Below are 24187 nucleotides of genomic sequence, written 5' to 3' on the forward strand. Positions count from 1 at the left end.
TGTGTTTCCCTCCAGTTTTGATCGTTGCCTTGATTTGTCTCACCTGTTTGTCTCTGTCGAGTCCTCGGTTCTGTCTCTGCCAGCTTCCACTTCCTTATCCTGCCAGTTTGAGTTTATCTTTCTGTTTCCTGCCGGGCCTGCCCCATATTTCATGTTTTAAAACAAATCCAGTTTTTGGTGAATTGGACCTGCCTCCTGCATTTGGGTCCAGCTGCTCTCCCCACCTCACGTGACAGCGCACCACCATAACAAGTGGTATGTCGGCCGATTCTGGGCCAAAACATTTTTTGCTATGTCTCAAACTGTCAAAGTTTGAAGAATATTTTTCCCATAATGCATCATTCAACAGCAAAGTTCAATTCATTGTACCTAGAACCAAACCTGCTGAACCAGACCAACGGTTCAGTGAATAATCCACTTGTCCTGTTTTCATCAGAATCATTTGTATTTGCGTTGATTTGAACTGATTGTTTGATCTCGTCTCGGCGGCGGAGACGGACGATTTTCTACCAATTTATCAAAGTGCTGAAAATTATGCAAATGCAGCTGGTAATGATCACACTCAACGGCTAAATTACCGGTTAGTGTCTGTAATTACTCTCAACCATTTCCCAGGAGAGGAACCAATCAAATCTCTCTCCATGAGCAGCTCGTCACTGTGCTCCCCCAACTCATGTTCAGTGTGACGTGTTGCTGGACGGTTTATGGTCAGAACTTTGAATCCACCGGTGAATGTGAACACGCTGGTGTTGGTATTTAGTGATGAGTCGTCTGTATTTTGCCTTCAGATGGTTTATCTAATCAAAAACTCTGAGCAGGTTTCATGTCTAAGTTTTGGTGAATCGTTGACCCACTTGTTTTTCGTCTGAACTGCAGAGAAGCAACATTCGACAAAGCACAAAAGTCCATCATCCTCAGTTAAAGCGGCTGGAACCGTTTAGTTTTCCCCTCCAACAAAAGGAGACAGTGTCCCGGCGTTTGAGGACTCGTCTGTGTCCAGGCGCTGCCAAGTCCCGCTCTGTCCCGAGCCAGCGTCCCCTGCTGCTCGGCCCAACGCTTAATGAGAGGATTTTATTGGCCGTCGCTTTGCTTGGGACATTCTGCCTGCGGGGCCCAGACGACGTTTGGCACCGGCGTCACTTGGAAACGCTTTTAGCCTCCGTCTCTGCGAGGGGACCACGTCTCCCCTCTGCAGCCGAACTTTCACTCCCGTTTGGTGATTTCAACCTTTTCACCACACTCGGAAAAAGTGTCTTTGTGCTCGAGGACATGACTTCCTCTCAGAAAACTTCGCAGGGTTTTGGTTTTGACCATTTCCTCGAAGCTTCTCGTGCTTTTTAGATTTTCAGGCTTCATTTCAGTTTGTTGAGAAAATCCGCATCAGGGTTGGTGTCTGGTTTGTCAGGGATCCAGTGGAGAACAGGATGTTGGCGCCGGACCACAGTTCAGTGGGTGTTTTGGATCAGAGGGAAATGTTCAGTGTTCATTGTGAGGCGACTGTCGGCGCTTTGTTCGTCCGCTGGAGCTGCCAAGAACTGGATTTAAAAATACACTGCAGACAGAGGTTTAAAAAACGACATCCAAAACTATACTGTGTGTATGACCCCGTTCTGACCTTATGTAATGACAATCAGTGACTGTATGTAAAGACGTTCAGTGACTGTATATAAAGACGATCAGCGACTGTATATAAAGACGATCAGCGACTGTATATAAAGACTTACTTGTTGAGAAAGGTCCCTCAAACATTTCTCTTCAGGTCTTTCTTGATCAAACCAGATGTGTCCGAACACCTCCTGCATAAGTGGAAAGCTGGAATTTGTCACGTTTTTTAAAATGTAAAAACAGACATTTGCTCTAGTGGATTTGAAGATGTCACTGTAGAGTAGAGAGTGTTTGGCTGTAAAGAGACAGTCTGAGTCAGACCAGCTGAGGAAATCCACATTATTCAGAGGTGAACGACCTTTTCTCCTCCAGCCGAAGAAATAAGCGAGAAATGTCAGGTTCAGGCTGCAAACGTTCTGACTCTTGACAAGTTGGATTATCCCGCAGACGCTCGGAACAAACCAAACACTCACTCTGCTTTAACACACGGAGGCTTAACAAGGTTTTAGTCATCGTCCGCCCTGCTAATGCTGCTGGTGGTGGGATGAGTCTCAGCTCTACTTCACAGTGTTTCTTAGTTAATTGTCAATTCTGCTCAACATTAGATTTGTACTTGATGGATCTTCTGTCCGTATCTCTTTTATGTACGTAAAGAATAAATGAGCCTTCAAGTTTTGTTCAAAGTAACCAAATCTCTCCACACACCGACGGTGAAGTCATTTATTCTGAAGTGGCAGTTACACAGTCTTTGCTTGTTACTTCCTTTAGAGCCTCGTCGTCAGGTTTATGTCCCACCTGATGTTTTTAGTTGATGCTCGGAGGTGAGTCGCTCTCAGAGGTTTCAGTTCCTCCTCATGCAGCCACATATTAAAAACCAGCAGAGTGAAAACAGCCGACACTGATTGATTAGAGTTTAATGTTGTTAGAATTAAATAAAAATAAGAAAAGAGCAGGATGCAGCTAAGGAACCTTAAAGGATTCGTCGACGTGTCCGGGATTTGAATTGTGAGCTGGTGAGAAGTGAAGCCGACAGACGGCTGTCAGTTGATGGCTGGTACATGAGCGTCAGGGTCAGTTCATGTCAAACACAAACCATTAGAGCCGTCCTCTGGGTGCGTTTTCATCGACCACGCGCTAAATAAAAATAAGCCATGACCTCCGCACTCTGAAGGGTAATTTCAGTCTGACGTGAGCGTTTCAAAACCTAAATGGATTTTCAGGCTGCAAATCAATTTCCCGAGCTGAACGTGTCATCGGCGAGCGTTTCAGAGAGATGAGGTTAAAACAGCCGTCGGTCTCATCTGACTGCTGCTGCTGGTTATTGAGCTGCTGTCAGCGACACTGCTGAGTGAGAGAGCGAGAGCGAAACAACAGTTCTGATGTAAAAAAAAAAACAGATCAGAGTTATTGAGTTTCATGGGAGACGGTTCAGTCAGTTTACAAAAATGTTTCACCGGCGAGTAAAATGTGTGTGTGTGTGTGTGTGTGTGTGTGTGTGTGTGTGTGTGTGTGTGTGTGTGTGTGTGTGTGTGTGTGTGTGTGTGTGTGTGTGTGTGTGTGTGTGTGTGTGTGTGTGTGTGTGTGTGTGTGTGTGTGTGAAAGAAGAAAGAAGAAAGAAAGAAAGAAAGAAAGAAAGAAAGAAATCCATTCTCTATCATTCAGTTCATTGCAAACAATCACAGCATTGAGGAAAAGTCAGAATGTTGCTGTTTTCAAACGTGAACTGAAGCACAGACGTGTTCTGGATGTGAGAACTCAAATGTCAGTTGCTCTGGACATTTTCTGGACTGTTTCCTGCAGCCCCCTCATAAAATGTCAGAGTGAGTCCATGTGAGAGAACAGCAGGAAAATGTCTGGAACATTCCCAGTGAGCGAGTGGACGCGTTGATGAGGTTTCTAACACGTGACGGACGTGAAATTGGAAGAACACAAATATCTCAGGATGAAGCAGAGGAGCCGTACACGTAGAAGACGAAGACGTCAACTTGAAAAGACGAGGAGATTCCAGAGCTTTTGGTGATAAAACAAAAACACTGATCTTTCCACAGCAGAATTTATACGTCATGTCCGGCCTCCTGCTGCTCTACAGGCTCCGCCCCTCACCTGAATGTTCCACACATGTTCCTGTTGTTGTGAACGAGTCGGAACAATCTCCTGCTGCTGCTTCACATGAGAAACAGAAAGTGTCTGAAAACAGCCGGTAAGAGTCAAACCCAAAGAACTCGGATAACAACAGTTCCTGGAAGGATCGATGGACAAATGCACATCAAAAAGAAAACGTCTCTTTGAGTCGTCCTCTCTCTCTCTTCTCCTTTTCACTCAGTTGTTTTCCTCTCTTTGTCTCTGCGGATTTCTTCGTCCTCAGTGGACGAGTTGAAAAGTTCGAACATATTTATTTCAAAGTGAGAAAGTTCAAATAAACCCGGAGCGACGACGAATAATTAATTAATCTTCATTTCACAATGCAGCATCGTCCATGAGGCTTTGCTTTATAGTTTTTACTTTCATATCGTGTCATTATTAAAAACTGGAAAATGATTTGTATTGTTTATAAAATACGAAGATTATACAGAGAAGCAGTTAATCAGATCTCTGTGATTTTTAAGTTTGACCTCTTTCAAAGTAAAGGCCGAGGACTGAGGTCACTCGTAGAATCTGTAACGTGAGAACATTGACGTCTCAGGGCTCAGATTCGGTTTTAGAGTTAAAAATCCAGTTGAGGTTTAAAGACACAAACACAATGAAGATGAACACAACTCAGACAAAAAGACTTTATCACCAACTATCAAATGTGAGGAGATGGAGGGAGATGATAACCGAGGCAGTGCAGATTAAAATAGACACTTCAGACGCTCTCTCTCTTCCTGTTCTTCGTCTTGATCTCTGACTCTTCTTCTCCTCCTCCACCCCCTCTCTCCCTTCTATTCTTCTATTGGACGTCTATCACCCTTCTGTAAACACTAATCATCTTTCCCTCTTGCTGTCGTCGTGTTTCTTTTTTATCGTCTGACATTTATCTCTGTCACAGTCTTTCCTCCCTCTGATGTGACTCATTGTTCCGTCTCAGACGCAGATTTTTTTTTCTGCCCCTGAAATTAATACATTAATTTTCAGTCAAGCTTTGGTTCCCTCGAGCGAGAACTTTCACTGACCTCCTCCCGATGAAACACTGAGATCCGCACTTGTTAGTTTAGGTGAACGCGTTAAGGGCCGATGTAAAATAATTAAACGCAACCAGCAGGAAAACTTACGGGAATCGACCTCTTGCTCACTAACGCTGTCAAATATCGTCATCGGCTGAACACCAGGAGCGGATTCGCATCTATTCGCGTCTTTGCATTGACTTAAACTTTAACTATATGTGAAATTTTGCATTCACTTCAAATACCCTCAGCTCTATCATTATTGTCTCCTTAGTTTGTTTCATTTTTATTCTAATTTTTCCTTTTTCCTGCAGCACAATCTGAACCAATTATAGACACGTGTGAGACCAGAGAGATAACGACTTTTTTAATCTTTTAATGGCGAAAGACACGATCCAGTCGAGACGCAAGGACTCACACTTGGCGTTTAAGCGATTTTCGAGCGCTGAATCTAGAGAACGATAGAAACTCGTGATCAAACATGACTTGAGAATAAAAACAAACATGGAGGCGGACAAACTCTCGTACTGTTAAACAGTTACAATACGAGTTTGTCTTGCTCTACTCTCCACCAGGTTATTTACACGATAGGCAGCCGTGTTTGGTTCTAAACACAAGTGCGTAACATTGATCCTTAATGAGGTTAAACAGCGGTAATTCTACACCACACACACACACACACACACACACTCATTATCAGCGTTGCTAGTTAATCTCATTTAATATACATGCTGACCTTCTGGTCCGGTGGCAAAACTAATTACTGCACCCCCCCAGAGGCAGAAACACACCTTCAAAGACTGTTTGAAAAAACAGCAGATATGAGCTCCCCCGGCCAATTAGAACGCTCCCAGTCGACCCTTTGGCCTCCGCGGATCACAACCACTGTAAAAAAGCATGACACAGATGAAACGGTGTCACATTGGTTTTCTGAGCTTCGACTGAGACCCTGAAGATTAGAGCACAAACTCATTTACCTCTTAATCTTCTCTAAAGTCTAATTTCAAATTCATCTATATACAAACATCTTCCTCCAGTTCCCTTGTTACCAAAGAGACGCTTATTTAAAATCAAGATTTCTATTTTGTTATCTCCACCATTTTTGGAATATAGAGTAACAGTGATTCAGAGGCTCAGTTCTGATGAAACACTTTCTTTTCTCTGACTGACGCTAATGAAGAATATTCAGAACCAATACGATCTGGCAGCCGTGAGGAAAAACAAATATGAAAGTAGAACAACAAGGACAGCACATCTGTTTGAGCAGCTCCTCGTCTGCGGCTCCTCTCCAACACATTTCAGTCCCCGTTCCAGTTTCAGAGTCGCCAAAAACAAGTTAATTTCCTTCATGAGTGGGCAGAGTTGCAGCTACTTCTTAGAAATCCAGTGTTCTGCATGTTGGGATTGATGCCACAGATTCATGTGGTTCAGATCATGAAGATTCGTACAAATGTTTTGGGCTTTTTTTCACTCGATCACGACAAAAACGTTGCTTTTTTTTGTGCTGCAGTGTGAACGGTTTGTCGTCCAGGTGGAGAACGACAAGATATTCAAACACGTGATTTACAGCTCAGTGATGAAACACACCAAAGACACACACACACACACACACTCACACTCTCCCTCCTTCTATCACCCTATGAATTATTAAACGCACATTTTCACTTTCCTCCTCATTTGTAATATTAGCTACAGACACACAAACTTTCCTGCAGTAGTGAGGTTCATTAATCCAGACAGTGTGTTTCCACCGGGGGTCACACCTGCGCTCTCAGGTGGTTTTCATGTGTGGCATCCATTAACGGATAAGACTGATTGACACTACATTTGTGTTGTTTTGTCTAATTCCCATGAAAAGACCTAAATCTACCAGTTGTTTGTGTCAGGTTCGTGTCGGTGCGTCTCCTGACACTTTCTAACTTCCCTCTTCACTCTGTCGCTCGCAGCTCTGAGCCTCTTAGTTCCAACTGAAGATGTAAATCGTTAAAAAACAACTCGCAAATAGATTGTTTTGTTAGAAAAGCGTGGCGCCAATTTCCTAACACAGCTGGTCCTCAGTTTTTTTACAGGAGGAAGTGGTGCGTTTCTCAGCGGTAGATTAATCCTCAGATGAAATGAAGACGGACACCTTGTCTCCATTTATATTTAAATATATTTATGTGCTAAATCTCACACTGAGCTCCTGTAGAGCGATGTTTCTGTTGCATTGTGAAAAGATAAACACAAGCTTACTCCCCAGCCGTCCCCTATAGAAAACAAATGATACCCAAACTGCATGAATAGATTCTACAAGAGGCCTTGTTTTGAAATGAGGGGACCTAACCCATTATTCAGGGTAAAATAATCAGATATGACAAGAGCAAACTTCCGACTGGACTCCCTGCTGTGCTCCTGTGTTCTTTAACCCATCACATGGAAGAATTCTCCTGCTGCTGTGAAGCTTCGTGCAAACACTTATCATTTATTCAAACACGGTTTAACAGCAGCACGAAGGTTAGTAGGACGAGTCCGGATTTCTCTGTTTCAAAAGCAAAGTGAATTCCACTTAAACATTCAGCTTTGCTTCATTATTAATCACTGAGTCATTTTCCATCTGCTTGTTGATTCTGTATCATTATTTGCATTTTGGCTGCTAGGATGAGGATATAGATAAAACTTTATTGAACCCACGTCGGAGAAATTAAAATACAGAGAGTCAGAATGAGGTCGAAGAGAGAATACAAAAGGTGATAGAAACAAAATAAAAACACAGAATATGTACATAATATACAACCTTCACTGTGGGGATATGTTTTTGTTTGTAGAGAAATGTACTTGGGTAAAAAGCAGTGAACCTGGATGACTGTATGAGGATGTGCACTGTATGTGAGCATTACTATAAGAGAGAGCTTTAGGTGGTGTCTATCGTCCGGTAGCGTGAAGACACTTTGTCATTTTGTGACGTCGGTTCATTTCAGTACGATCACGGTGCTTTAATGCTGAGAACAAACATCAACTGTTTTAATTTGACAGTGTGAGAGAGGTGGAGTCTGGTTTTATTTTCCTCCGGAGGTTAATTTGTATTTAATAATGTAAAGTTTAGTTCAGGGGCAGGGGGAATGTGCAGGCGTCCCACAGTGAGTTGATTAACATTCTACTTTCATCGCTGCCTTTATTTCCCTGCAGTGATTTCTTTCTCTAAAGTACTTTGAGAAGACGGACATCAGTGTGTGTGTGTGTTGTGTTGTTTTGACTCCAGATTAGCGAGCACTTCTTGGAGCTCCTCCAGGTGCTCCAAGCTCTTGTCCCAACATTATCTCGTCTGTCGACTGAAATCATTAAGAGTTTTCTTTGTTTTCACGCCGTCTTTGACTCGAAGGCTCCACCGAAATAAACTGCTCTGATAAAACTGTCTGATCTCGTTGAGACTTCGACCTTCTGAAGTCCTTCAACACTGCAGGTGTAAAGTGCTGAAAATAACCTTTTACCATATTTAGCTCCTAAACATTGTAAACAAGTGGTGTGTATTTGTAATTTTTGGGTAAAAATGTACAAATAAGATAATGTCAAAGTTAAATGTAAGTCACGGCCTGGAGTCGCTGTACAACCAGTCTTCAAACCGTATTTCCTCAAGTCTTCATTTCCAATATATCAAACCTAGGTCAAAACCTGTGTAATGTAAATACAATACAAATATAGAAACCTGTGTCAGTAGCTCGGTAACGTGTTTGTGTCTCAGCCCAACACAGATTTATTCTGTCTCTAGTATCAAAACTCCCAGCATGCAGCTGTAAATTCTTGATCTTGGTTTGCATTTACATCTGAGCAATAATTTACTGCGTGGTCAAACATTTCCACCGACCACAGATCTGAGGCAGTAGGCAGAACATGAGCCGAGGGAAGCTGCAGACGGAGCTGAGGTCGTGGCCTTGTAGAAACTCAGGGATAATGTAAAGAGACAAGCTGTGTTGTTCTCCATGAGCTCAGGACCCCGCCCTCCTCGGGGAAGCTGCTCTACTTATCAAACACACAGCAGCAGAAACAACTGGGCCGTGGTGCTCAGATAATACCAGATCCAGGGAAATAAAACATTTTCAGTCTTCCTGCATGGAATGATCGGCCTGAAGCTTTGGTTGAAACCAAAATATCTAAACAACTTGTTGGATGGATTGCCACCAAATTTAGTCTCATACAAATCCTGAGGGTCGTCTGGCTTCCCACACAGCAAACTAGCTTTGGTCCAGATTTGGCCCATATCTGCCACATATCCCACTTCCGGGTCAATTACCTTGAGGAATGATGGCACTTGGGCGGCCCGCTCCTGTTTGCCGGATCTTGGACACAAGTAAGCCAGAGCAATACCGCATGTCAGCCAAAGGTGGCCCGATTAGTTTTGTGCTATTTGGGCCATTTTCCCCATTTACCACATGGGCCACTTTAGGCTCACATCCATTTGGTCCGGGCCACAAGAAGAGCAGAAGTGTTTAGCTGCCGTGTTCAGCTCCCAGCTTGTCTGTAAACTCCGTCTATTTAAAGTCTTTCTTTCGGTTCCATGCATAGATTTACAACCGGCTGTGATACTCGCTACATTCTGTTTCATTTAGTTGTTGAAGTGAAAAAGGTTTTAAAAAGCACATGAAACTTTCTGATCTCTGCCTGAATGGAAAAGAATTATCTCAGTTTTTCAGTGTTTCCAGTTTTTTCGGATCTGATCCTGATCTCTGTTGATTCCCGAAAGTAACGTTACGTCCACATCTAATGTTTTCGAGGCAATAAACCGTGACGTCCTCGTCCTCAGAGGAAAGACGTGATGTTAAAAGTTCATTTTCCATCTGCCGAGTCTTTCCCCTTCAGCCGATTCATTATTGATAATCTCTGCAAGTGTTGTGTCCAAACATCACAATATCCTCTGAAATTCAGAAATCTGCACCAGGCTGGAAACATCGGCCCGTGTGTCATAACAATGTAGAAACAGTGAGATTTTGGTCTGTGCTGAACTTTCGACCTCTGCTCTACGCCAAGGGAATCGACTCTTCTCACTTTTAGTTTATTATAACACGGATGATTTCATGTGAAGAGAGAAACAAACACTCATACATTATTCAGGAACTAGCTTTGAGCTCGCCTGCTGACTTCCTGTGACATGTTGGTTTTATAGAAACTTATATTTACTTTATTTCTTTTTTCAGCTCTTTTGTATGTGTAAAAAATGTTTCATAACAAATACTGTGATTTGCACGTCTCTCCTGTCGTCTCTTGTATTTACTGTTTTGCTCTTTGTGAAATGCCCTTGACCTGCTGTTGTGATACAATAATTTCCCAAATTGGGATCAATACAGTACATCCATCTATTCAGGATAATTCACAAAGCTCGTATAAGTTGTATAACCTGGACTAATGACGGACAGATGACAATTTGTGTGAACTGATCCTCATATTTTAATGGATGCCTGCGAGGTCATTTTAAACCTTACGAGCCGGTTGGGGCAGAAATGTAAAATAGACTTTCGGTTCACGGACTGTAAATTTAACAACCACTGATATGCTTCTGTATTTTAAAGCTGTCCCCTCGGGGGTGTTTACTTAAAGCAAGGACAGGTTTGCAAAATGAGGACTTTTTTTAGAAAGTTGAGGACATTTTAGAAAGTCTCAATGTTGTTATAAAGTTCAGGAGAGTGAGGAAAGTGAGGATATCTGCAAAGGTGAGAACAACGTGGAATATGGAAACAGTGTTACCTTCACAAAGGACATTATTTATTTGTGTGTTTGCAGGATTGCGCAAAAAAATGATACAGGAATTTTTGCAAACTTGGCAGAAGGATGTGTTATGTGTGAGGACCATTTAAAAAAAAAAAAAAAAATTTTGAAATGGGATGTTTTTTTGGCGTGTGAGGACATTTTGGTAAGTGGGGATGCTTGTGGAAAATGAGGACATATTTAGAGAGTAAAGACATTTTGAAAGGGAGTTTGTTTGCAGGGAGACCACAGAACAGATTTCTGATATAGATTTGTTTCTAACAAGCTGCTGTACGGTAACAAATTAAGCTACACACCTGTGACTACCAGTGATGTGTAGCTGAGATCACGTGGATTCATCAGTTTATATGGATCTTTGTTAGTTTTAGATCAACGTCCAAACAAACGTGACGGAACGGGTGTGGACACAAGCATAATTATATCTACTGTTACCATTGTTTTCCTTGGGATTTTATGATCATCTGACTGGAAGCTGCTTCTATTTATGATTGTGTGTCGAACATATTCGCCTGAGCACGTCTTCATTTCCTTATTTTGCTGTGCCATTACAAAACACATTGGATGATCCTGTGTATAGAAAAATATGCAACTGACGTTAAACAACTGAACGACGTGAATATAAATACTTTACCCTCATACGCTTTGACAACAAACAAATGGAAGATTAAGGACAACACGCGCACACACACACTCAGTTACGTGTGAAGAAGACGAGATGAAGTTGATATGACGAACGCCTTCTGTTATTTATCTTCTTTCTTCTTCACTCTCACATGAAAACCAGCGATGTGTGAGAAATATTCAAAAATAATTTATGGAGATCTCATCTCGCCTCATTCATCTTCTCTCCATCACACACACACACACACAAACACACACTCACACACTAGCACTCAGCATTAGGCCGACTGTGGTTTGGGTGGCTGCACATTAAAAATGCATCAGGAGCCAATTATCAGAGGGAAGGTGGAAATGGAGGGAGAGGAAAACCAGTGAACAAACATATCCAGAGAGTGACTGTATGTAAAGATGATCGGTGACTGTATGTAAAGTATTTTCTTTACTTGTATAAATATTCAGAAAACACTGAAGGGACGGAACAGATCTGCTCATCACACACCCCATCATGGTGAGAGGGGGGGGGCTCAGTGGTGGTGGTGGTGATGAGTCTCTCAAGCGTGTCATTAACATGATCTGAAGAGTTTTCCTGCTGGGACTTAATTTCCCGGCAAACACTGACTGGAATCCCCCCCGAGTGTCACAGAAACACACAAACCAACGTGTGTGTGTGTGTGTGTGGGTGTGGTGGGTGTGTGTGTGTGTGTGTGTGTGTGTGTGTTAAATTGCAGAGGATGGAGGAGGATGTAATCTTCCAGGGGCGAGAAAGCCGTGTGTGTGTGCTAAACGTTCTCAGGGGACTGTGTGGTATTGAGGTCAAAATGTTGAGCCACACCTCGTTGTTTTCCGGCTGAATACTAATACGAGAATTTACTCCTTTTCTTTTAAAAGCAGTTGCTCTTCTCTTTGATGTTTTGTGTGAACGTTTATCAAACCAGAGCTTCTTCTTTTCACGTCTCACATCCTGCATTCTATTTTTAACATCTGCACGATCGACATTAAAACAAGTCGGCATCCAGGGAAACAACCAAACAACATTTAACTGAATTGTGCAAAACAGAGATTGTTGTTTTTGGCTCCAGTAATAAAAACAGTCAAATACTGCCACCTACTGGAGACGTGTTCACCTACATTAAGCCTGTTCTTTGAGCAGCAATTTGTACAAATTGTTTTTATCAACTAAGCAACATTACCAGAATTCATCCTTTTGTTAAATACTGAAGATACATAAACTATTAAATGTTTAAACTGTCAACAGTCTCCTTTTAAAATAAACACATTTAAATAGACAAGATCCAGATTTTTATTTGGAACTTTAACAAATCCTCTGAGGCCGTGTCGACACTACTGCAGATATGCTTCCTACGTTTATTAAAATATCCCTGTTTAGTTAAAAACACATGCTGAGCTAGTAGGTGGCGATGGAGTCAACATCAACGATCCATCAAATACCAAAGAAGCTGTACGTTAGGAAAAACAATTCTATTATGGTGCAGATCTGGAAATAGATTGTTTTTCAATATTGTTGATTTGTCACAGAATAATTCATGATCAACAACATCATTAAAAGTCTTTTTTAAAGAGATCTTGCATACGTCCATCTTCAGTGTGTGTAGAGTGATTGTTGCAGTCTTCATCCGCAGCCAGATGACCCTCAGGGTGTCTTTTCTTTCAGAGGCTCAGATTCTATTTCAGGCGTGTTATTTTTATTTTTTTTTATAATCTCAGACACATGTTTGTGTCACGTGGATTTGTTTCCCTGACGGACAGATGATTTATTTCCGTTTGACCGTTGTGTCCATGATTCACCAGAAGCAGCTGCTGCACATCCATGAGTCCACAGCGATTTTTAATCTGTAACTGTTCACAATTTTGATTTAATGTGTTTTTGATGTAATGTATTTTAATGTAGTCGGTTTATAACTAAAATATTGCTGTAAGATGTTGCGTGGAAATGTAAAGAAACAGGAAATTAGAACAGTCAAGTAAAAGTCGAAATACATTCTTACAGTTCCCAGAAAGGGATTAAATATATACAATACATTTTAAACAGTGTGGGTTATGAAGTATTTTTTAATGTGTATCAAACAAAATAAATCATACTGAGGACCAGTTGATAAAATGAGTTAAAAGGAAATTTAATGATCACAAATAAGTGAAAACAGAACCCGGAGATTTTTTAATTTATAATTTTGTAAAACGTGTATTTCTCGTAATTTTGTCCTACACGAGGTGCCGTCTCCCCGGAACTGAGCGGCAACACGATTGGCCTAAAACATCCCGCCTCCTCTTCACTCTCACGCGTCCCAATTGGTTGACAAACACGTGTTTCCGGCCAACCCGGAAGTAGGACTCAAACACACCGGAGTTGGTTTGTCAGCAGCGGCTCAGCGCGTCTCTCTCTCTCACGTGAAACGTCCCTAAAACCAAACAACACAACGTTTACAACTCAAACGATGATAATCAAACAAGTGTGTTTTTATTTATTATGCTAAACGAGCCGCAGACTCGCCCCCCGGCAGCAGGTTAGCTTCACGTTAGCCCGGAAACGCACCGCACCTGACTCCGCTGCGTAAGTTACGATCATATCTTACATTTGTTTACAACTCAAAATGCGACAAACTGCAGGAGGTGAATGTGAACGTAAGCTAGCTACAGCTAAAGTTAGCCTCTGTGCTCATTTCAGGCCTGAACACTCTGTTCAAATAAATCACTTTATTTGTTTATTACCTTCATACAGGTTAGTGCAGTTAAAATCAATCCAACTTTATTAGCATAGTACCTTTTTATACAGGTTAGTTCAGTTCAAATCAAACTTTATTTGTATAGAACATTTTATTCAGGTTAGTGCAGTTTATTATTATTTGATAACAGCTGATGTCTTTCAGGTGAGAGTCCAGTGACGGATCATCATGGCCTCTCTTGGTGCTCTGTCGCTGCTGGGCTTCAAGCGGCTGTCTGTTTACCTGGAGGACTGCATGAAGGCTCCGGCTGACCTGAGAGCAGCTGCACAGCAGGAACCAGAGGGTGAGCAGCTCCTGCCACCAACAAGTGGCCCTTACAACACATATTCACTTCCTGCAGCCGCCAGGGAACAATGAAGTTCACTGTTTTTTGTCCGAACCCACAGTCATTGACTGTCTTTATATACAGTTGCTGATAGTTATTATATAATATTTCATATATATATATTAACAGATTGTTGTTAAATGTTTATAGATGTTTAGTTTAGATGTCCATGTCTTTATTTCAAAAAATATGTTTTGTCCACTATAACTAGGTCTGCACAATATCGAAAATTTGAAAGTGCTTCGGTCATTTAATGTTTATGTGAACCGCCTCTTTTCTTCAGGGTCGTCAGACGACGTGTCCGTCCTCATTCTGAAGGATCTCTCCGTCTGCCTGGTCGACTGTACGCAAACCTCTGGGCTGAACGCTCAGATCAAGCATCAGGCCGCAGAGCAGAGTTACCCCAGCATTGAGGTCGAGTTGGAAGAGGACGACGAGCAGCTGAAGGCCGACGCCAAGATAAACGTAATAAAGTTGGAGCCTAATCAGCAGCTACAGTGGCGCCGGTCAGAGCTTGGTGCAGAGATCAGTTTATACAAAGAAGACGCAGCGTGTGATGACAGAGACTCAAACACAAAGGGAAATAATCCTGGAGAAATCGACCAACTCCAGCTGAGTCACACAGCAGCTGCTGGGACACTGTCAGTGCGTCAGGAAGATGGCGTCTCAGACTTACAGAACCATAAACTATCCGAGTCTCTGAAATCATCTGAGCTGAGCGATTTGGAGGCTCGTCAGGAGGAAGCAGGCTGCTCAGATCGGAGAAATGTCTCATCAGCAAACATCACCACACCAGAGCAACAGGACACTGGAGACGTGGACACTGGCTGTGGAGGTAAACAATATATTCTTGTTTTATTTGGGGTTTTTATTCAACAGAAAATTGTTCAAATCAAAAATACTGTATGTATCGGGTTTTCAGAACTGTCTAATCCACACTTTTCTATAACCCTCTGACCTCTGCCCAGTACTTTTCATTTATTTGTTTTTTAGTAAACAAAAAACTGCAGACATTTAATCGACTAAACACTCGGCTTTCACTGTAAATCATTTTTATTTTACCTAAAGTTCATGAACGTTTTTGAAAATCGATAAAAAATCCCCCCTTTTTCTTTCTCCTCAAATACGTTTCTCACAGACTGAGACCTGGTCGGCAGGAACATCATCTGAATGTTCCTCATTCTTCTTTTCATTCTGGTTTTGTAATCTGCTTCAATATTGCTCCCATTGCTCAGGTTGTCAGCCACTTTAAAAACTTTTTTACAGGTCGAGAACAGAACATTAACAAACTACATTTCGCCTTTCCCACAAAGGGAGAAGCATGCAAATGTTGCACCTGATCTTATACACACAGATGTCACATCAGGTCTAAATGCGATAAATAAGAAATAAGGAGCTTTTTGTTTTCTTGTTTGTTCTTGTTTCTCTCCTTCATCAGCGTTGGACAGGACCTGTGATTTCTAACTTTACTACTTCTTCTCTCTCTCTTTTAAATCTACCACTCCTCCTGTTTCCTCTACAAATTAAAACAAACAGAGAAGAACCTGCAAGAGAGTGCGTCTGAACCACGGTCGCACCGCTGCAAGGATTGTGGGAAATCCTTCGCAGGGAGACGCAACGTCCTCAGACACCAGCGGCATCATTGCAGCGTGTTGGTCCGAACGCCGATTCGCTCAGAAGAGACGCAGCCGGAGACGTTTCCATGCAGCAAATGCAGCCGGACGTTTCGGACTAAGCAACACTTGGGGCTTCATGAGAAAGCTCACAAAGAAAACCAGGAGGGAAAAGATGCTCGGCGAGAAAGATGTCACAGCTGCTCACAGTGCAGCAAGAGCTTCTACTTGCTGCAAACCCTGCGGCAGCACCTGCTCACCCACAGCGGAGAGAAATCCTTCAGCTGCACCATCTGTGGGAAGCAGTTTGGGAGAGAAGGAACTCTGAGGGAGCACCAGCTGATCCACACCCGGGAGAAAACGTTCACATGTGAGCAGTGTGGCAAGACGTTCGCCAGAAGAGGAGATCTCAGAAAACACATGGTCAGTCACTCTGACGAGAGGCCGTTCAGCTGCAGCTTCTGCGCCAAGAGCTTCAAGCTGGTGTCGAAGCTGAAGCAGCACGAGCGTCTCCACACGGGGGAGAAGCCGTACCAGTGCTCGCTGTGCTCGAAGAGATTCAGAATCCACGTTTCGCTGGCGGTGCACCACCTCACACACACGGGAGAGAAGCCCTTCAAGTGCACCATGTGTCCGAAGGCCTTCAGCGACCGGAACAACCTGAGGAAGCACCAGATGATTCACTCCGGAGAGAAGCCGTACAGCTGCTCGCACTGCGGCAAGAGCTGCCGCCTGCTGCAGCACCTGATCATCCACCAGCGCAGCCACACGGGCGAGAAACCGTTCACGTGCGACCAGTGCGGGAAAGGATACGCCCGTCTGTCCACTCTGAAAACACACCAGTCCGTCCACGCGGACAAACCGCTGCGCTGCTCCCTGTGCGGGCAGGAATTCAAGGGTCTGCCGGAGCTGACTGATCACGAGTGCAAGGAGACGGCTGAGAAGCCGCACCGCTGCTCGCAGTGCGGCAAATGCTTCACCCAGGCCGTGAACCTGAAGAAGCACCAGCTGATCCACTCCGGACAGAAACCATACGACTGCAAACAGTGCGGGAAGCAGTTCAACCACAGGAGCAACCTCACGAAACACATGCGCATCCACACGGGAGAGAGGCCGTTCAAGTGTGAGCTCTGTGGGCGGAGCTTCAGGCTCCTGCAGCATCTCACTAACCACCGAGCAACTCACAACAAGAAGCAGACGCACCAACAGACCTCGTGACGGCAGCAGGTTGTCTTTGTTTAACACGTTCACACCTGATGTAACATGTGAGTGGATAAACCTTTAAGACCGGCTGTGACGTTTGAGTGCTTCGCCTGTTTGAGCCGGATGTGATGTTATCGTTTTCAGGGCATGTGACTAAATTGTTTGTGATTCGCTGGAATAACTTTAATCAAGCTGCTGGTTGAAGGTCAGAAAAGTTGATTTAACAAAAGAAATCCAACAACTGGCTCATTGGCTCCTTTTAAACTCATGAATCACTGTTTGTTATTTTCATTAGTCACCAGAGCTTTAAAAGGACGAGGTCATCATGATTTGACACAGAATGATCCAAACCCTCTTCTCTCAGTCCAGCTGGTACATGTGTGAAATTCACATTTGGCCAGTCCGATGTTTATTGATCCATTTTCACAGATTATAAGAATTTTCAGTGTCGGAGAAATTCATCACTATTGTTTCTCTTGTTTTTCAATGAGTAACAATGTCAAACATGTAAAATGATGAAATCCAGTTTTAAATGTAAACGGATCAACAGATTAAACTGTTCATTTAAATTTTACATTAAATGAATTCTTGTATATACAAGAAAAAGAGCATTGACCTCTGTACCATGCTGATGATTCATGTGTAATAAGTGTTTTTACCACTAGGTGCTGCTGCTGCCGTCTGATCAACTGTCTCCAGCTCATCACATCCAAACTGTGGACGTCCCTCAATGTCCCTCCATGGTAAAAATCATCCTTCTAATCCTGACTAACAATGTCCAGGCGTCCTCACAATGCTGGTGAGAATACAGGGATGTTTTTAAAGGTTCAAGTTGGGTCATTTGAAACGAGTCTGTGTGTGTGTGTGTATATGTATATTTAAAAATAAATAAATGCATTCAGAAACGTCTTGACTTGTAAAGCTCGTTCATTCTGGACTTGCACCTCAGAACGTTTCAGATCTTTTCCCGTAAACATCCAGCTCATCCTCCCACAGTCCAGAGGTCACCAGGCCTTTTCTGTTAGAGCGCCCCCTCTCTGTGGAACAATCCCCCTGAGGACAAACTCTTTTAAAGACACATTTTATTGGTGTGTTTTCTCCTGGTTGTTATCGTCTATTTGAATCATTTTATGTTTTATCTGATTTGTGAACAGAACGTGATCTTCAAATAGCTTTGAATTGTTTCATACTGTTTTTCACTGTTTAACTTGAAAAGCAGCTTGTAACTGTGTTTTGAAATGTAACATATAAATGACGTTAATGAGTATTATTCCTATTATTATTATTTCAGAAATTGACTAAGTAGGACCGTGGACATTGTGGTTTTGTTAAATCTTAACATTTAGACGTCACCTCTGGTTTCATGTGACACAGATGTGACCTTTGGCAAAAAGGCAATTAAAGACATTAAAGATTAAATAACTTAATACAAAGAAAGCAAAACTTTCCTCCAGATTTATTGCTTAGTCAATTTCGTCTTTATTTTCTCCTGCTATGTTCATGACTTTAGTTCCTGTCACTGTTTACTGAGAGAAATCATTTTATCAGATGCCAGTAAATCCTGTAGAAACTGACCTGTGAGTGTTTGTTCTGTGTGTGTGTCTGTGTGTGTGTGTAAACAGCCTCCTCATCGATCGAAGTTGCTCAACTTATGGATGTGACCCCGGACGCTGGTGAGTCATTGGTTTTGTGGAAACTGAACCTCGAGGCTTTAAATGAAGCGACGCCGACTCTGGAGAATCATTCAGCGACAGAAGCCAAGATGAAACCGCTCCAACTTCTCGTCTGCCTGGGTTTGGTCTGTGTCGTGGCGTCCACGCTGGTGAGTCTTCATCACTCTTTTTGTATATACTTCTTTATACACTGGTAGTTTATAGGATCTTGCTTATGTACTTTTAAATGACTATTGCAACACATTATAATGATGAGATTGAATAAGCTACTCTCCATAATAACGATGGGTAGAGGAACGTGTCTCCCTCCATGATTTACAGCTTGAATAAATACTTCAGATTATAAATATATAAAATTTGTTGCTATGACTTCCGTGTAAAAACACAACTGGTACTTTTTAACCTTTTAAAAAAAAGATTGAGATCAAACAAACATGATTAATCAGTCGAATTTTATTTGTATAGCCCATATTTACAAATCACAATTTGTGTCATAGGTTTGAACAAGGTGCGACATCCTCTCTCTGAAGAGCTACCAAACAAATCCTATAAACAGGGGAAAAAACACAAAAACATCAGTGAGAGATCATTTTACCAAGATCTGATGACGAGGATTCATTAAAACAACATTCCCTTTTTTATATATTAGTTTAAACAGCAGCAGAAAATATTTAATTTAATGGAAAACGAGTAGATGAAGATAGCGATGTTACAGATTTCGTCAGGTTTATTTCTTGCCAGATTTATCCAGAATTTGATGGAAGTAATATTTTTCTGTTTGTCTAGCCGTTTGACCCGAGAGGATCTCGTCCGGTGGAGCCCGGCACCAGGTCCGAGACTTGTGCCAGTCAGAAGGAGTGGCCTTTCTGCACAGACGAAGACTGGGTAACGGCTCGCTTCATCCTGCGTTTTCTACAAACCGACAAAGGAAACGCGTTCATCACATCTAATGTTTTTCTTTAATCCTCCGTCAGGGCCGCAAATGCCCGTCAGGCTGCAGGATCCAGGGTCTGATGGACAAATACGACCACAAACTGGTGAGGAAGGTAGAGAAGATCCGCAGCATCCTGGACGAGAACAGGGTCAGACACCGTTCCACCGACCAGGTGTCCAAACAGACGTACGACTACCTGAAGGATAAACTGACCATTGACTCAGGTTAGTGTGTGTGTTCGATTTCCACAGCGACGATTTGACAAACGCTGGAGATTAAACTTAAACCACAACCAAATTAATTCTTTATATTTACTTTTTGTGAGCAGTTTATTTTATAGATTTTTACTCACATAGGTAATCATTTATTGCTCTGATTCTCTAATATTGCCTTCAACATTCTACATTAACTGATTTCAGTGTTAAAATACAAGACTCCACTGGTTTGCATTAAAATCAAAATTATTTTAGTCCATTTTTAATTACACACAACTCCAAAGAGCACCTGAATATGAAATGTATATTATTTGTATTAATTAATTACATTTATGTCCAAAACACCAAAATATACGTAAAAACACAGCTCCATGTTTAAGTAAAAGTGAACATGTTGATAACTCATATATTTTGATCTCTTCTAAGATAATTCACATAATTAATGTATTTATTATAATATTTACATTATTCAATCATTATAATTTAATGTATCTATTGTAATTTAACATATGAATTATAATGTGATATATTTATGATTTGTCCATCCTTCCACCAGGTCACGGCAGCAACTACTATGACTTGGCCCAGAGTCTGCGACAGAGGATCAATGAGATGAAAATCAAGATTGACCGACAGCTGAGGCTCCTCGGCGCCCTGAAGGACCGAGTCAAAGACCAGGTGGTTGAGATGCAGCGGCTGGAGGTACGGAGAAACCACAGGGACAAAAATAAACCACAGTTACAGGCGTTGATGTTCCACGACAGTAACGAGAGAAGCAGTGGAGTTTAGAAAAAACGGTTTCTGGCTTAACTTAGCAAAAATTAAAACTACAATTCAACACATATGTAAATGAATGAAAGCTTAAACTTCAGTTTTTATTTTACTCTGACCAGTAGTTAGCTTTAGCAAAGGTTAGCTATGGTTATTGAATTTAGTAATAGTCTGATGTGAAGTAAACTGAATGTATTTGTTGTTAGCCCTGGCTGGCTTTCTCCTCATAGTTAAACGTTAAAACACAAATTAGATATTTGTTACATACTTAAAAATTTTTATTAAGTAAAACGGACGTTTAAAAAGTACATTTGGAGCAAATATTGGAATTCTCTGTGTATTGTGTATGTTAACACAATGTCTCCTGCGTGTGTGTCAGGTGGACATCGACATCAAGCTTCGTTCCTGCAAAGGTTCCTGCAGCAGCTACTCGGAGCACGAGGTGGACAAGGAGGGCTACGTGGAGTTGAATAAACAGGTGAGAACCGACCTCTGGAACGTCACCTGCATTTTCCCGGAAAAGTTCAGATTTAGTTTCTCAGAAAAGATCGAAGGTATTAAAGATATTAACAGGAACAACTCTGGCCTGAATCTGTTGAGTTGAAACATTGTTGATTAGTCAAACGCGAAACTACCAGGTCAAGAAGTTGATCAATGATCATAAAACATCGTATGAATGTGACTTTTATTACGAATGTTTTCCCACACGAAGTGAAAACATCCAGTTTTTCATAATCACATTAGAACGTCTCATTTTTACTGCAGATTGAAACAGATAATAGCAATAAACCTTTAAAAACTCTCTTTGGGCGATTCCTTTTTATGAACAAAATTGACAAAAATAAATGGTGAGATAAAGTACGGGGATAAAATAATAGTTTGTTTAGGAACCTTTAAAATGACAGTATCCACTTATTCTCACATGATGTGAAAAATTCATTCAGAAAGTTAAAACAGCAAACACCAGAACAAATCCATCTTTTGAACTAAACTTCATCCGTTCTGTCCACGTCACAGATTAACCAGCTGGACTCCAGGTCGGCTCAGAACATCCAGTCGGCAGGGACGCTGTACGTGATGAAGAGCAGGCTGATGAAGGACGTGCACGTTGACAGTATCTTCAAGTCGGCCAGTGGCCCCACGACGGGAGCACAGCAGACACAAGATATTTTCGCTGATGTGAGTGACCCTCGTTTTATTTTTATTACTTTATTGGGACTGTGAAAGACTCTGCACACAACACAAGTGAAGCTCAGTTGTTGTTTCAGGATTCTCCTGAAGATTTTGATCTTAAGAAAAATACAACCAGAACATCATCTTTACAGAACCTGCACACTCGTTTGTCTTTCTCAGGTGAAGAACATCCAGTTGATCCTCGAGTCAGAAGGCTCCTCCGCATCCCCAGCAACCATCACCAAGGACCCAGGTACTTCCTACTCTAAATCTACTACATCATCCTCCTCCAGCGATTCCTCCTCCTCCTCGAAATCCATCACTGAGCACAGAGGCGACGGAAGTTTGTTTGGTGAAGGGTTTGGAGGCCACAGCCAACCCAGCACGGGCCACACGACCACCAAAACCATCTCCTGCACCAAGAGCATCAAGAGGACAATTGTCCAAACGCGTGACGGACCAGTGGAGAAAGTGGAGGAGGTGATCGAGGGAGGCCCCGAGTGTCGTGCTATGGCCGCCTCTACCAAGCCCGGAATGAGCTCTATATTCCCCACCTTTGGCCATAGCTCCTCCGGCCATAGCTCCTCTGGCCATACGTCCTCTGGCCATACCTCCTCTAGCTCATCTATAACCACCCAGACGCACCACGCCGGTGGCGCTAAGGGAAGCATCACAGAAGACACCAAACCTGGATTCATGAATTTATTTGGTTCTGACATCGGTGGGTTCATGACAGATAACCCGGAACAGGACCATCCTGACGTCCACGCCCGAAGTGTGAAGAGCGCGCGTGTTCAGCGACAAGCTGATTATGTAGGAAAAGGTACCGAAACCTCCAACCTGGAGTAAAACTTCAAAAGCAGAGAGGGCGATGTTCAGCTAGATGACATGCTTTAGCATCAGCTAGCCCTCTGTACTAGAAATACATTGTGAACACTGTTTTCTTATTGTATGTTGCTAGAGCTAAAAATAAAAATACATTTGCATTCAGTGTTTATAATCAAGTCATTTTGAAATCCAAGAAGCCGTCTGTAAACTCAGCGAGACAGGGTCGCAAGTAATATTTGTTTTTGACAGTTTGCTGTGAAAGTGTCTCTTTGACCGGAGTCTGTTTAATCTGCGAGAGCAACAAAGTCTGTGAAGGTCGCAGATTAAAAAGACTCTGAAATCCTTAAGCTGAAACTGAATGTCACCATTTAAACTTTAACCAAAGTAAAAATTATGATCTTGCTGATTAATCAAAAATTGGAGAAAGTGCTTCACTGGGTCAGGTCTACAAGAACAAGCCGGTCCAAGCTAACTCGCGGTTACACTGTGCCCCTCTCTGTTTGCAGATTGTGTTGAAGCCCACCAGAACCACCTGAACGGGGAAACGAACGGCCTGTTTAAAATCAAACCCGGCGGCACGGACTCCATGGGTTTAGTGGCGGTTTACTGCCAGCAGGAGGGTCCAATGGGTGGATGGTTGTTAGTCCAGCAGAGGGAGAGCGGCGCGCTCAGCTTCAACCGCACCTGGGCCGAATACCGCGACGGGTTCGGTTCAGTTGACGCGCAGGGAAAGGGGGAGTTTTGGTTGGGCAACCAGAACCTCCACCTGTTGACTAATCAGGGCGAGACCATGATGCAGGTGGAGCTTGAGGATTGGGACGAGGGAGTAGCAACTGCCGAGTACACAGTCAGGGTTGGTTCTGAGGGGGAGGGGTACGCGCTGCACGTATCTGGGTACACGGGGGACGCCGGGGACGGTCTGGTGATGCCAAAGTCTGACGTGTCACACAACGGGATGAAATTCAGCACCTTCGACACAGATAACGACAGGGGGGAGGAGAATTGCGCGGCGATGTACGGGGGCGGGTGGTGGTACAACAACTGCCAGTCGGTTAACCTAAATGGGATCTATTACAAAGGCACATACGACCCAGAGAAAAACACGCCGTATAAGGTGGAAAACGGAGTTGTGTGGGTGACGTATAAACCCACTAACTACAGCCTGAAGAGTGTGAAGGTGTTTATCCGATCAACTGGTTTTTAATGGGGCACAGAGCAAGAAAACAAATAGTTGAACGATATCAAATATACACTTTTCCAGACATTCAGATTAAAAGAGGAAACAAGATGTACGAGGGTCAAAAAATATTTGAGGACAAAAATCCAAGGTAGTGTCATTGATCTGTTTGACGTGATTGTGAAATCCCACAATAATTTACGAATAGTGTCTGTTTCTTCACTTGTATATTTGTCGACCCACTGTGTAAACATGAGTAACCTGTTTGTTAGTTCGTGGAAAAACCTGATGTTCTCCGTGCTGCTGAACTCTGCTCGATCAATAAAGATTCAATGTTCACTTCAGCTCTCCTGGTTCGAGCCGTTTGTTCAGTTCCAATATAAAAAAAAAGTGTAGTTTTAGTTTATAATTGAAACAAAATACAGATTA

At 42.5% G+C, this 24187-nt stretch overlaps 1 protein-coding gene across 5 annotated transcripts; it reads left to right on the plus strand.

Annotated features, from left to right (window-relative positions):
• On the plus strand, nucleotides 1–24102 carry fga (fibrinogen alpha chain). Of its 5 annotated transcripts, none has more exons than XM_035149475.2 (9): nucleotides 17641–17730; nucleotides 18610–18809; nucleotides 19447–19545; nucleotides 19635–19818; nucleotides 20366–20511; nucleotides 20960–21058; nucleotides 21598–21759; nucleotides 21934–22576; nucleotides 23088–24102. In XM_035149475.2, exons 1-9 carry the CDS (start codon nucleotides 17718–17720, stop codon nucleotides 23783–23785), a joined length of 2244 nt encoding a protein of 747 aa, XP_035005366.2. In that variant the 5' UTR covers nucleotides 17641–17717; the 3' UTR covers nucleotides 23786–24102. The 5 variants fall into 5 exon arrangements, 3 of the variants coding, with proteins under 3 accessions (XP_047194854.1, XP_035005366.2, XP_035005365.2); XM_035149474.2 differs by lacking the exon at nucleotides 17641–17730 and adding an exon at nucleotides 17747–17786; XR_007032401.1 differs by lacking the exons at nucleotides 19447–19545; nucleotides 19635–19818; nucleotides 20366–20511; ... (2 more) ...; nucleotides 21934–22576; nucleotides 23088–24102 and adding exons at nucleotides 13457–13674; nucleotides 13991–14129; nucleotides 14455–15006; nucleotides 15708–17011 and having other exon boundaries at nucleotides 17653–17730; nucleotides 18610–18665.
• The last annotated feature ends 85 nt before the right edge of the window (nucleotides 24103–24187 follow it).

Source organism: Hippoglossus stenolepis, chromosome 23 (assembly GCF_022539355.2).
Source record: "Hippoglossus stenolepis isolate QCI-W04-F060 chromosome 23, HSTE1.2, whole genome shotgun sequence".
NCBI lineage: Eukaryota > Metazoa > Chordata > Actinopteri > Pleuronectiformes > Pleuronectidae > Hippoglossus > Hippoglossus stenolepis.